Source organism: Oenanthe melanoleuca, chromosome 5 (genome assembly GCF_029582105.1).
Source record: "Oenanthe melanoleuca isolate GR-GAL-2019-014 chromosome 5, OMel1.0, whole genome shotgun sequence".
NCBI lineage: Eukaryota > Metazoa > Chordata > Aves > Passeriformes > Muscicapidae > Oenanthe > Oenanthe melanoleuca.
In genome coordinates this window covers 21,630,205-21,644,772 of record NC_079339.1, presented here as the reverse complement: position 1 = coordinate 21,644,772, position 14,568 = coordinate 21,630,205, and the positions used below count along the sequence as shown (strand labels likewise).

The 14,568-nt window shown below is 45.8% G+C and overlaps 1 protein-coding gene across 1 annotated transcript; it reads right to left on the bottom strand.

Moving 5' to 3' along the window:
* Positions 1 to 2,010: 2,010 nt before the first annotated feature.
* Positions 2,011 to 3,346, bottom strand: C5H11orf96 (chromosome 5 C11orf96 homolog). Its single transcript, XM_056491926.1, has one exon. It carries the CDS (start codon positions 2,739 to 2,741, stop codon positions 2,379 to 2,381), a length of 363 nt encoding a protein of 120 aa, XP_056347901.1. The 5' UTR covers positions 2,742 to 3,346; the 3' UTR covers positions 2,011 to 2,378.
* Between the last annotated feature and the right edge of the window lie 11,222 nt (positions 3,347 to 14,568).

The window sequence follows — 14,568 nt, the reverse complement described above, 5'->3', positions numbered from 1 at the left end:
AGAAACTCATTTATTCAGCCTAACAGCTGAAATATGACATTTTCCTCAAACATGCTACAGCAGATTTTCAAATACTCTCTGTAGATGTGTTAACATCTACATTTGTCTCTTGGAACAGAAAAGAGGACACAGTTATTCTCACCCTTCCAGGAAGTGAGTATCCAATGCTCTGCTGCTGGCTGGTGCAGCACAGCCTCCTGTGCCTCCTGCATGGTGGCAGCACAGCTGCTGAAGGAGGGATGGCAATAGCAATGGTAAAGGGCCTGACAGCAGCCCCAGCTGCTAAACAAAAATTAGGAGTGGGGACAAGGCTCGTGTACTCACAGCCTCTTGAAGCTACCCCACACTTTGTGTGTCACTGGGATTTGTACCAGACCTGAAAGCAAAGGGAAACTGAAAAGTGGCCTAAAACCTGCAGTGTGGGAAGGATGCTATACGGTCTCTGGAAATCTTATGGAGCTTATTAGCTGTGTACTTTATGCAATATATAGGCACATGGCTATAGAGTTCCCACATGGTGTTTGGGAAAGGGTTTGCAGGTTGCAAACTCTTTCCCAAACCCAGAACTCCGAGAATTGAAGCACTGTTAGGAATTTGAGGAAAATTAGCCCAGCTGCTGGTAACTATTATGTCTTACTGATTCCAGTTTGCCTGCCTGACTGAAAGTTGTTCTGGAGGTCAAGTTGTTTTGGTTTGTGCATAGATGTTATGTATATCTGTACCATGCTGGGAAAGCAGCCATGAGGGTCTAAGTGCAAAGGGAGCAAAGCTGTTTCACAGGCTGCATGCAGAGAGACACAGGGGGTCATTTAAATGCTTTTTTATGAGGAGGTTGGGTCAGAGTCCAGACCTGCTTCCTTACCTGCTGAATTGCTTACACAACCCTCCCCTGGTGCTGGAGGTCAGCTGGAGGTGCTGGTACTGCAAGGGAGTTGTGAAGGACCTGTCCAAAAACAAGCCACACCCCGTGCCCCCCGGATTTTCCTCAGCTTTAAGCTAGAAAGAGACAAGTTTCAGTTCTGCTGTAGCTAGGAGCCAGTTGCACGTGTCATCTGCTGTACTCCAGTGCCCAGAGGTAGAAATCTGTGGTTCTCAGTCCCATCAAGACACCCTGCTCACCATGTCTGTCTTCTTCCTCTGTCCCAGCCCTCTCTGTACTGATCAGTACGATTGCACCCCAAACCACGACGATAGAAATGCCGTCAGTCCCCTGAAAACCATACCAGAGAAATATTAGCTACAGCTCAGTATCAGCTAATACCTTCTGATTGGGAAGTTTTAATTGCCAGAGGCTTGCCTTGGAGGAAGGTGCTACCACAGAATTACACTATTAGCACAGGAATGTTTCAAGAAAATGGAGAAAATACAGCCAGAATATTCCCTGTCCAGGAACTTGGTTTCCATTCTGCAGAGAGCTTCAGATGCCCTTCAGCAAGTATCCCGCATGCACCTGCACACATGCACATGCAGCTGCCCAAAGGAAGCAAATTCCACTCCTACAAATCTACCACCATCAAAATCCCCTTACTTTAAACTCCAAGAAAAATATGTCCACGTAGTATCAATTGCTCGAGTAAATAGAACTGCATTCTAACCAACTGCCAAAACTATCTGCATCACTAAATAATTTATGGGTCAGAAGGACAAGAGGAGAAGAGACAAAACCAACTTGGATGAAAATAGGAACTAGATATGCATTTTTGTGAATGCAAGATGCTTGCCCAGTTGCACTAAGATTCTTGGGCACTCAGTTATAAACACTCTCTAAACCTCAATTCAGGTTAATGCAAAGGTCTCAAAGAAGTAAATAAAGTAGTTTAAAATCAGTCTATGTCGACTTTTGTCTCATTAGTATATACTTGACAGTACAGCCTGCAAAACCCCTCTGAGCAGCATCCCTGAGAAAAGCATTGCTGGCTCTGCACTGGCTGCTGACTGCCTCTAAATCCCTTTACCCCTAAAAGCTGAACAAGGACAGCTGGATCCCTGAAATAAGGACAGCCCAGTAAGTACTGTGCAAATATATCATATTTATTACTCTTTTATGGAAATAATAACAGACATTCAGGTAGAAACATATTAAATTAATGCAGTCAACAGTTTAAATGCAAAAATAAATATTAAGTCCAGCAGCTCAATGCATCTAAAACAGCTCATTTCTTCTAACGAATAGAAAAGATTTTTTTTTTTTCTTTTTTTCTTTTTTTGTCTTTAAACGGTGAGTTTCATACAATCAAATAGAAACGAAGGTACAAGCGCTTTCTTAGAAAACATCCCGACCCGGCTGTCCGTGCGGCGCTCCGGTGCCGGCGGCGGCGCGGCTCCCTGCGGTCAGTCCGTGCCGCCGAGCCGGGCCGGTTCCGCCGGACCCGCGGCCCTCAGAGCGCCGAGTCCGAGTCGCTGGAGTCGAGGCTGTTGCGGAGGCGGCAGCTGCCCAGGCGGTCCCGCTGCAGGCAGAGGTTCTGGGTGCTCCGCCGCAGGCACTCCAGCGACTGCAGGAAGGACTTCTTGGCCTTCTCCTCCTCCATGGGGGACACCCCCTCCTCCTCCACCTCCTGGATCTCGTCGAAAGTCACCGGCTGCGTCTTGAAGCGCGACTGCCGCGGCCGCCGCAGCTTGCCCTTGGGGGCTTTGGCGGGGCGGGCGGGCGGCGGGAACTCCTGGGCCACGCAGACGAAGTGCGGCATCACCGCCTGGTAGCTGGAGCAGATGCCCATCAGCTCGGCCGGCTTCGCGGCCATCCTGCCGCCCGCGGGAGCGCCCGCCGCGGGGGCCGGGGCCGGCGGAGCGGGGCTCGCTGCCTCGGCCGTGCCGGGCGCCGGGGCTCCGGCGGGCAGCGGCGGTGGGGCAGGGACGGGCCCCGCGGGGCGGTGCGGCACCGCGCCGAGCAGTGCGGAGCGCAGTGCGGAGCGCGGTGCGGAGCGGAGCGCTGCTGTCCGGAGCTCTGCGGTACCGTGCGGAGCGGAGCTGTCCGGAGAGACGCGCGGTGCTTGGCTGAGCGCGGTACGGAGCGGAGAGCGGTGCGGCACCGTGCGGAGCGGAGCGGTGCAGAGAGGCGCAGAGTGGTGCGGACCGGAGAGCGCTGCGGAGCTCTACTGTCCGGAGCGGTGCAGAGGCGCAGTACGGTGAGGAGCTCTGCTGTCCGGAGCGGTGCAGAGGCGCAGTACGGTGAGGAGCTCTGCTGTCCGGAGCGGTGCAGAGGCGCAGTACGGTGCGGAGCGGAGCGCGCTGCGGACCTGCGCTCCCCGCTGCCTCAGCCGAGCCGCTGCCGCCGGCACCCCGGCCCCGCTATATACCGGCGGAGCCCCGCGGGAGCATGCTCAGACGGCAGCGCACCCGGGCCGCAGCGGAGCCCACTCGCGGCCGGCCGGGCTCTCCTTCCCGCATGACGTGTCCCCGCTCCGCCGCCCCCGCCCGCCGCGGCCCCTCGGAGCGGGGGAGCAGGTACAGCCCGGGGCGGGGGAGCCAGCGCGCTCCATCCTCTCGCCCCCTCTCCCCTCAACCTCCAGGGCATCCCTGTCCTGCCCCGCGGTACCCAGTGGAGCTCCAGGCGGGTCCCGGACTGCCACAGCGGTACTTCAACTTTCTGCGTCTCACCGCGCTGCTTTTTAAATAAATACCCTGATTTCTATGGCTGTGAAAGAGTACCGACAGACCCGTCACATCAGCTTTTAGCTGATCGCCCTTCGTCAGAGTAACAAACCCATAGTTAAAGGAAACTGCAAGGCAAGCCCAAATCTGAACACCCTAATGTTACAGTGACCCAGATCTAAACTGCAGAGATCACAGGGAATAGACCTAGACAAGAGCCATCAGCAATAGAGGGTTAAGCAGGACTCTGGGATCATGTTCCCAAGTCTGCCACCTCTAACAAAGCTTAAATGCCTTCTTCAGTGGGATCCTAAAATTTTCCATTCCCCCTGTGGGCTCTGTGGTGCTTCTTTGATATGATGCAGAATCAGATCCTCAGACAGAAAACGGCATACAAGTGTGACTGAGCTGAAACAAAAGACTGCAAATTAGCGACGGCTGGAACCACGCTTTAAAGCTGTGCGTGCCAAGCACTCTCAGTGATGGAAAAACCCAACAGCATAAGAAAAATTTATGATAGGAATAGGAAAGGAGTTAGAGGGAGGAGGAGTAGAAAAGCATAAGAGAGGAAGAGCCTGAAATGGTTAGTCTGTCCCCTCTTCAGGGCTAATGTTAGATGATTCCCATAAAGACACTCTCCAGTATAGCTTCACCCACTCGAGGATATTTTTGAAGCTTGGTTAGGAACCGGGAAGGAAGCAGAGGCTTAGCAATGGTGTCAGGAATTCTGCTCTGTGATGCTAAGGGGACAAGGACAATGCACTCAGGGCCCCGAGGTTTGCTGAGCAGTCAGTCCCTCGGTACCCCTGTGCTCAGTGTGCACATGCAGCACAGCACTGCAGTGTGGAGGCACACAGGGCACTGCCAGCACAGACTCAATTAGCCCACACGGGAATCTACACTCATCCAGCAGCCCTGGGTCTGTGCCCACCTCCAGCCAGAGCAGGCTTATTGTATTTTGCCATAAAACACATTCTTTGTGCACAGGAGGACAAATGCTCTGAAAAATATCCCAGAGGCTTACATACAAAATACACATCCTGTGCCATAGTCCAGCACACAGAAATGGCCTTGTTTTTTTGAGTTCATCATCAGAAACTCTCAACCTTGCCTTTGGTAAGTCTTAGGACTGGTCCCTCCTCCTTTCAAATTGCCTTAGCAGTGGCAATGTTTCAGGACCTGCACTTGAAACAAACAAATTTTAATTACAGCCCATCTCAAAGGGGATAAAATGGAACAAAAACACAGTTTTAGGAGAGAGGGGACCAGAGGCACTTGCTAGTGTGTTTCCAGAAGGCTGGCTGTATTGCTCCTTGCCATTGTACAAGAAACATTAAGAGCCTTGGCTTTATGAAATACCTGGCTGCCATCTCTTGGTTTCTTGACTTCCCAAGGCAGCTTGAGGGCCACAGTCAGTTTGAAGCCTTTTTGTTGGGAGACACTATTAGCTTAATAAGGGAACAACTTTATGTTTGGTCAAATTGAATCATTCCAGCTTGCAGAAGGCTGTGTTTTTACTGTTGATTTTAGTGGCTAAATTTAGCCCATACATCCCTGCTGCAGTGCAACAACTTTTCTCCAAAAGCTCCATTTATAATCACTTAAATTCCTGACAACTTGATTCTGCAGCACAGCAAAGGCCGAACTCTGTTTCCTCAGTACAGCCCTCTAAGAAGACAAGCCTGACAACCAACCTGGAGGATTTTTGGGGCTGAGCTTGTCTCTCATGCAGAAAGAAGATGGCATAGTGATGCCTTGGGTTTTAGCTTTTATATTTTTCAGAATCTCTGCTGTTTAGTAACTCTGAAACTTCATATTAGGTGTTAGTAAGTTCTCTTCACAGGGTGGTTAGACAAAACAATGCCTTCCCAGTTAGATAATCAAGGACAACTGGTATCCAAAAAGTACAAACAACAGCAATGGAAAGGGAGCAAGCCAGGGGGCTGAGACTTTATAGCCTGGGGCTGTGGTTGAATAATTAACCCCAATATGGAGATGAACCAAAAGGATAAAAATGTAAAGACTCGTGACAGGGACCCATCTTGGATTTGATTTGGGTGTAGCCCCAGCCAGGCTCTTGCACTATTTAAGGTGTGTTCTTTCAATAAATTCCTGTTCTATTCCTTTTGCTCTGTCTAGTCTCTGTTCCAGGTCAGCCCTTCCAGGCATCAATAGGAACCTTGTTCTGGCAGCGCAGAAAAACATCACAATGTAAATTTAATCTGCTCTAGCCCAAAAGTGTCCAAGGTTCTGACAAAAAAAAAAACTTGATTGACTTGATATCTGAACTTCAACACATGTCCCAGTACAAACTGCCTGTCTGTTTTCCTACAGAAAGTTCAGTAGGAAGGCAAACTCAGGTATATTTAATACCCTCACAAATATGATTATAAAATGCTTTGGGAAATATCAATGCTGAGTTGGAGCAAGATCACCATGGTAATAACTGAGAGGCCTTGAAGATAGTATTTGAGAAAATTTAGAAAATACATCCTGTGACATAATCCTCAGAGTTAGATCTCCAAGGCACTAACATAAAAAATATATTTACTCAAGTAGTTTAAATCATGGCCTTAATTTCACTTGCTCCCACCATTATTTAATGAAAGGAAATGAAATCTTGTGATTTCAATGAGTAACATTTCAGCAAGTTTCAGTCCATTTCACTGCACTTCATGTCAACCCATTCAATTTAATTGTTTTCATTTCATTTCAGACATTTCTTTTTCTTTTTTTAATTCCATTTCATTTTATCATAATTCCTCTCCTGTGTGTTCAGCTCACTTTGCTCCCTGATACAGAGAATTTAATGGGTATCATTTAGAAAAGTTTTGAAACTTTTCAGTGCAACTCAATGTCATCCCATTCCTTTTAAAAGTTTTCACTTAATTTCAAAATTTTTGGGTTTTCTTTCAATTGTTTTTCATTTCAGCATACCTCCTTTCCTGTGTTTGGTTACCTTTCTTCTCTGCTTAGGAGATTTCAGCTCATGAAAGGAAATGGAATCACTTACATTCAATGAGAATCATTTTGGCACATGCCAACCCATTTCACTGCAAAAAACCCCAATGCACTGCACCACCATTGCTCCCTCCACACTTTTCCCCATGGCAGCACCCACAGGCTGGGCACCTCAGCCTTGGAAAATGCTGATTTTACTGCTCTGCTCAGGGTTAGGGTTGAGAAAACCACAAAGCCCAGAGCTCCAGGGACACTCCAAAATGCCTGCCAAAGGGACCACAGCTGTACCCCAACACTGCTCCCTCCACACCTTGCTCCTTGATATCACCCATGTGCTGTGCACCTGAGCAAATTTCACCATAATTCTTTTCCTGTCTCTGTGGTTCACTTTGTTCCTTGATTTTGAAATTTCAGTACGTGTCACTTTGGAAAGTTTCAAAACTTTTCACTGTACCTCATGTCATCCTGTTCCATCTAAAATATTTTCACTTTGTTTCAGAATTTCTAGTATTTTTTCATCTGCATTCCATTTCATCATAATTCATCTGCTTTGTGTTCTGCTCATTTTGTTCCCTGATTTCAAGATTTCATTTCCTTTCATGAAGCCACATTGTATGTCAGCACACTGCACAGAGGCAATATGGAACCTTTACCAGAACTAGGAACATTTTATATTCATATTTGGGGCCTTGCATAATTCAATTGCCAGTTTATAGGAGGAGACACAATTATTGCTACTGAAACAGCATGGAAATCACCTTGTCATCTGGTTATTATTGGAAACACACACACAGCCTTTTGCTGGCTATCAGATCTCATGCCATAGAAGGGAAAGTAAAGATTAACAAGAGGATGTAGAGAGACACCAACCTGTTCTTGTGGGAAAAGAAACATCTGAAGGGCCAGGACTTTTACAGAAACCACCTGTAGCTGGGCAGTCACAGTGAACAGCACAGTTCATGTCCCAAAACAGAGCAGCTACTTTGCTGTCACAGTTGATGGGAGCACTTGAGAGCCAGCAGAATAAGCTGCTTCCCAGCAAGATGCCTTAATGCATACCCACTATGTAAGTTTCAAATATCCTCCCGAAACATACTCAAGAGTAAAAGCTGCCTCTTGCTGCCCTGGCAGGTGGCATTTCCAGCCATCACACAGTGCCTCCATTCAGCATCCTGGTCTGGGTACTCATTTCTGTCAGGACAGATGAAGGAGTTGCTGTTCTCAGTAGAATTTGTATCTTGGAACAACCAATAAAAACATTCAGCCAACCGCTACCTAACAGATACTGCTTACAAACTGGAGATGACACACCAATAAACAGGCAGCAAATACAAACTACCTCCAAAAGCAGAAGTCTTTGTGTCTCTTTCCCTGCATACACATCTGATTTAAATTTGAAAGTGTACCTTTCTGATGGGGGAACCCAAGTTATCCAACAAGACCCAGCTGAAACCCATTGTCAGGACTCTGCCTGGAGAAAAACAAATTCTTGTTTCTTTCTAGCTATCATAACAAAACTGCAGCATGCAGAATGCAGCTTACCTGGGCAGCCAGGCCTCTCTTCAGCACATGTGAATGCATTTACAGCAGGGAATCAAATGGCTAACAACTCACACGAGCTTTGCACTCAAGAGTTGTCATATCCCTTTCCTTATGTCTTTGGTTTGATATCCTTTACCTTCCTTTCCACAGTTTTAACTTCAGTAGCCTTTTAACATTTTTGCCCTTTGAAATAATTAAAGCCAAGCCATCCTAGCAGCTGATTTCTGAGGCTAATTCCTACAGAAAAGATCATACCTGCTCATGCTCAGTCAGGCAGCCAGCAGGCCAACATGCAGCCAGCATTTTAAATGCTTGACATGTCCCTTGAAGTATTTTTCTAAATCACTCACGTTCCCCTGGGCCATCCTGCCTGGCATCATTTGGGGGCAGCCATGGAGAGCCCTGCAGCCAACAGCACAGGTGAGGAACAAGCACATCTCCCCTTTGCAGTAGAGCCTTAGCTGCAGGATTGGAAATCCCCAGAGGCAAGAGAAGATTTGGCACATCCTGCTTCCAGAGCTGGAGGTCTCCTTGACACCCTGAGCACCATGATTTTTATTCTGCACATCATGAGATGAGGGAGAAGCCTCAGGCAATAAAGCATGAGGAAAATTCCCTAACAGCACTTCCCATATACTGGAGGGCAGCTACATACAGCAAGGCACCTGTGAGTGGCAGCAGGAGGTTCAGGCTACTTTGCAGGCAGCTTATGAAAACTCTTTTCTACTAAAGCCACTTCCATGAGAAAGCTCTTCCCAACATAGGAGTTGCAAGGATGGGCAAGTTCTCTGAGGGATGTTTCACACTGGATATGTCCAGTGTACAGATTATAGGAGCATGGAAGGATTTTTACATCTTTTTACATCTCACCAGGCAATCTGCAAAGAAGTGGTGCCCCCTTGACACTTATTGAGGCTTTAAGGTAATTTTTAGATAGAACAGCATTTTAAGAGAAAAGGCTTGTCACATTGGTATATGTCTCATTTTTATATAAACTTGGCCATCTTAGCAGAAAAAATTTCTTTCCAAGTCTCCCTAGAGTAATGAGTGGGAAATTCAGCCAGGTTATTAATTCTCAAGTGTTTCTTTTTTACAGAGAGCTTCATGGTATGATCCTCCTCAGCCCACCCTCGAAGCCCAGCTTCTCTTTCCTCTTATTCCCTCTTCCTCAGTCCCAGACAGAACAGTTTTACAGGCCAAACAGCTCAGCAAGGTTTACTGGCACAGGGATGTTGTGGGGCTCACCATCCCCAAAAGTGCCCCTCACTAGCTGGGAACTGAGCTGGGAGCAGACATGGGAGCAGGACCATTTCCCCCCAGTGCTGAGAGGAAGCACAGCATGGCTGGCAGACATGACTAACACTTCTCAGTACTTGTGGGAAGCTCAAGATCCCACACAGTTAATACAAAATATGTGTGTTCAAAGCTCCTTTTCCCTCGAATATCTCAGATTCAGTCTGCCTGTGTTTTTACAAGCTGCAATAAATCCCATAAACCTTCTGCCCCATGCCATTGGACTAAAAATACAGTCTACAAACAGACTAACATGTTTGAATGTATGAATGCTTGTCACAGAAATGTATTATTTTATTCTCTACATAGAATTATTTAAATTGTAAAGTGACAGCTGAAGTGAAAAGTCAGTGTTTCAGCTGCACTTCACAAGTTAACAGCATTTGGCTGTCATCACACCACTAATAATAAATGTAGTAATAAAACTCTTTGTTTTGAAAAAGAGCTGCAAAGTGTTTCCTGACAAAAAGCTGCTACATTAAATTTCCTTTGTTTGGCCTCACAGGCATCAGAAGGGATGGCAGCTTTTCCCAGCACTGTTATTGATACATCAGGGCACAAGAAAAAAGTGTGGCTCCAATGACCAAAGACCAGTGATTGCAGGGAACTCAGCTCTTCAAAGAATGAAACTATACTTAAACTAATTAAGATACTGACTGCTTTGAACATTCCTCCTGGTACAAGTTGCTGCCACATGAAGTAAAACCTCTAAATTCCTATGGCTTTAATTGTCAAGGTATTACCATGTCCAGCTGTTACTGTGACCCTACCAAGTGAGCAGTACAGAAATTAGGATTTCTAGTTCAAGACATTCTGTCTCAGATTCAAAATATGGAAGAAACGCTTTGCCCCACAAAATTATTTAAAATGTCTAGTTGGAAAAAAGACTTTTTGCATGCAGGGAAGAACTCTGCTGATGAATCATGGGAATTTCCAGCCCTCCACATACTCCACACAGAGCAGGTGGCTGGGATGGTGCTGATGGCTGTGCATTCTGTGCTGCCTCCTGGGACACGAGTCAGCTGGAGAGCAGCAATGCTACTGGCAAGGCAGCAAGAGAGGAGGATTCTCCTATTCCATGCCAGAGAGGCCCAGAGTAACCCAGAGCTGTCAGAGCACTTGTCACGGTTTCTCTTCCGTATCCAACTGCTGAGTTTTGCAAGAGCTGAATTTAATTATTTCTGAGACCTCCTGTCCTCTCAGATTTGGACAAAACTGACCACACATCTCAAATATAACAAGGCAGGCCTGACCTGGTTAGGTCAGAGAGCGTGGCCACAAAGGTTCTGGCTGCTTTGGAGGTCAGATAAAAGGGAAATTTTTCTATATGAGTCAAAATTAAAAATCTTGAGTTGATGCCACAGATCAGATCTTAACACTTCTGATGGATTTTATCTTCTATTTTCTTCTGCAGTTAAAAGCACTGTAGAGCATCCACTTATTTCAGCAGAATAAATTTAATTTTTTTTTTCTCTTTATAAGTCTATTTGTAAGCAATCAAGAAAGCAATCAACTGTGGTCTAGAGATTAAAATAGAAGCATCTTGACAGTTGAATTATCAGGCTTCAATGTCTCAATACTTGAGACATTTTTGTCCAATCTCTAAACGTTTCTGGGGACTTTAGATAAAGATTGTAACAACCAAAGTAGTAAATTGCTGAGTGATGGTTCAGCAAGCGATGCCCTGCCTTGCACAGAGGAGCCAAAGTGGTGCTAATGCGGGCAAGCAGAAAGAAAAAAAAAGCATAATCCCATTCCTGTCAGATGAAAGCCCACAGTGCCCAAAGCTGAGGAATGATCTTTGGTAAAATACAGGAGACAACTGGCGAGGTCACCAGGAAAAAAATGATCAGTACAAAATATAGGGATGTTACAGAGAAGCAGCCAATACTTGGGATAACTTTTTCTACCTGTGGCTGCTGCAGCAGCAAGATGCTGTGTCCTGTGTCTACCTGCCCTGCCTCACTCAATCACTCTCCTTGCCCTCAGGCCTGGGAGGACTTCTTCAGGCTGGTTTTTCACCTTATTCCAGGATGACTCTTCTCTGGCATGAACTGTCATGGTTCCTTCAGTGCTCCGAAAGTGCAGGTATGTACAGTTTGTCAGACACTGTCTCACTGATGTGACCACCACTTCCCCTCCCTTTCCCTTCCACTGCTTCTCAACAGAAAACACCACCAGGCAATTTTTAATCCCTCTTCCACCACTTGCCCTTGCTCCTCCCCAAAAATCAGGGAGCCTGCACCTTGTGGTCCCTCCTCTCCAAGCTCCTGCAGCCTTTAGCATTCCATGTCACTTGGACAGACTGTCTCCTCCTTGGCAGGGATCTGCCACCAAAAAGCAAGAAGTGGGGAAAGGAAACTGGGAGCCACATCGATTCTGCACTTTAACAAACCAGCCAGGGAGTGTGGGCTGTATATCTAGGCCAGTACACCCTCTAGCACCTCATGTCTTCACTCACTCCTGCTTTATCCTTTGCTCTCTGCATCACAAGCCCTTCAGGGCAAGAAGCCTTCCCACAGCCCTCCCTAATGATGATGATGACCCAATGATAACTTTGTGTTAAGTCACAGTTACAAATCCCATCCCATACAACACTGAGGATCTTTCTAGCCCGTGTGCTCTTCCAGCTGCATGGCAGCCTGCCTTGACACAAGGGTGTTGCTGGAAATACATGCCCAGGGCAGAGGGCTGGCACTGGCATTTCAGAGATCAGCTGTATTGTCAACCCATTCTTTAGCATGGATCTACGTGATGCCTTCACAACGGGAGCACAGCAACAGAATAAGTAACACCCTCTGTGACCAGCAAACAGCTGCACACAAATTTAGATGCAAACAGCTTTCAGCTGAATATCATTCTGGATCCAGTGAGCACTGTCTGTGAGGATGAGGCTGCAAAGACTTTGCTCTAAATCTTGCTCAGCCAGCAAAATCTCCTGTGTGAACAGAACAAAGTTTTTCTTTCTGCTAAGAAACCTGAATCAAACAAACAATGGGGGCCATGGAACAGTCTTCATTGCTCCCTATTCTGATTAACATTCTTCAACACAGTCCCCAACTGTAAAAGAAGGCCTCCCAGATCCCTCAAGAGGTGCTTTCCCAGTGTGAGCCATCAAGGACCTGCCAGCTTCAACGGAGCTAGCTAGCAATGACTCCACAAAGCTGTGCTGAACACTACAGGAGGAGGAGGTAAATCAAATGGGACAGCAGGGGAGAAAGCACACATCTGTCACCTTGATGAGTGGGTGACTCTTTGGGAAGAGCCAGCATTCTCATGGACAACCATCACCAGTCACTCCCAAGTGTGTGTCAAGAGAAGATGATATCTGCAGGATCTCAGCAGAATTTAGGTGCAGACAGGAAAGGCCAAGATGCTCCAATTTAAACAAATTAGCTAGGTTGCTATGGAAACCTCAAGGATGGAAAAGATCTTTGAAAACAAACCATAGTGAGGCAGATTTCCTATCCACTCTGAAAAGGGTTATGACCAGAATAGGCAAAGTGGGTGTTAAATGCTTTTGAGCTAAGGCAATAGTAGCAACACTTGAAGAGGAGGCGTTATGGATTCACAGCACCCATCATACACACGTCTTTTATCCCAAACCCCAGGAGAACAGTCCTCTGTATTTTGCCAACACTGCAGTATGAAAATTCTGACTTCTTAACCCATTCCTGGCACCTTGTCTCCTTCTCCATTTCTATTGTAGCTATAAATTACTATTTGTAGCTATAAATTACTACGTGTAGTTATACTAACCCTGCAAATCATGACGAACTGAAGACAAAGGTGGAATTCATCTGATACAGATGAAGTAAAATTACCCATGGCTTTAAAGCTAATCAAAATTGAATATCCTAAAGAGTTCTTTTTCACAAAAAAAACCCCAAAACAAAGCAAAACCCAAAACACAAATAAACAAAAGCCCAGAGCAGAGAACTGACAGATGTTTGCTACTGATTTCAAATGGTGTGTGCTCAGATCAACCCACTATGGCCCAAAAGTGCATCAGATATACTCCAACTTCACCAAGAGTTTGACTGAATATTCAAGCATTCTGTGATGAAATGATTACAAGTAGCATGGGGGTGGAGTGATGTCTGACAGTGTGGCTAATGAATAATGTAATAAACTAATGTATTAGTAAATTAATAATAGTTTATACAGCTATTAAATAAATGAATGGTTACATATGGACCCAGCTGTGGTTTTTTTTTTTGGTTTTTTTTTCAGAACAGCTCCATCCTGCGTGTTCCCTGAGGAAGGCAGGCTACTGTCCATCCCTACCCAAGACAGCTTCAATTCATCTGCACCTTATCATCAAATCTGAGGGCCATTACACTTTGGAAAAAGTGATGGCTGTTTTGGAAAAAGGAATCTTACCTGGGGTTACTAGTAGATTCCACCTGTTTGAAAGCCAGAGATGAACAGTTTTGCAGAATTCAATTTTTGAGCATTTTTTGGAAGAAACAACACACAAATTTTCAAGGACCCTTCCAACCCAAACTATTCTGTATTTCAAACAAAAGGAAAAAAATAAACCCACAGTTTGTATCTTCCACATAAAAATGACACAGAGGTGTTCTGTAAGCAGAGCAGCTCTCAGCTGCCACTGCCCCTCAGATGGACAGAGTTTGATGCCAACTGTAAAAACAAAACTCTCAGGCCAGGACCTTGCCCTCAAATCCTCTGTGAACACATAAACAGTATATTTTATGTTACCTTAGTGTACTCTGAGTTTAAATAATTTTTCAGGAAGTTTTTGGCTGAGAATATAACAACAGTCCTGAGAAGAAAGCAAGCAAGCTTTATAACTGGAAAGCAATTATTTTGGATGACATTTTCAGAAATACTGTTTTCATATCCATGTGACTAGGGGAAAGCTTCCTCTACCTATCTTTAAATTAAAGAATCAAAATTAACTGCATATTTACCATTCTAAACATGCTGCCCTTTGCACCCGACTGCAACAGCAGAAACAGCTGAACAGCAGCACAAGAAATGTGCAAGTTGCCCTGGTCTCTACTGAAAAATCTTTAGGTGCCATGGGAACACCACCAGATCAAGAACCTTCAAATCTCACTTTTGTGCACACCCATTTTGAGAACTCAGCAGGAGTGTCTGTAGCATCTAGGAACAAATTTCCACCGACAGGAAAGATGTCCCTGCAGAAAGGTCCCC

Coding starts and splice junctions, on each gene's coding strand:
- C5H11orf96 (XM_056491926.1), bottom strand. CDS start 2,741: ATGGCCGCGAAGCCGGCCGAGCTGATGGGCATCTGCTCCAGCTACCAG.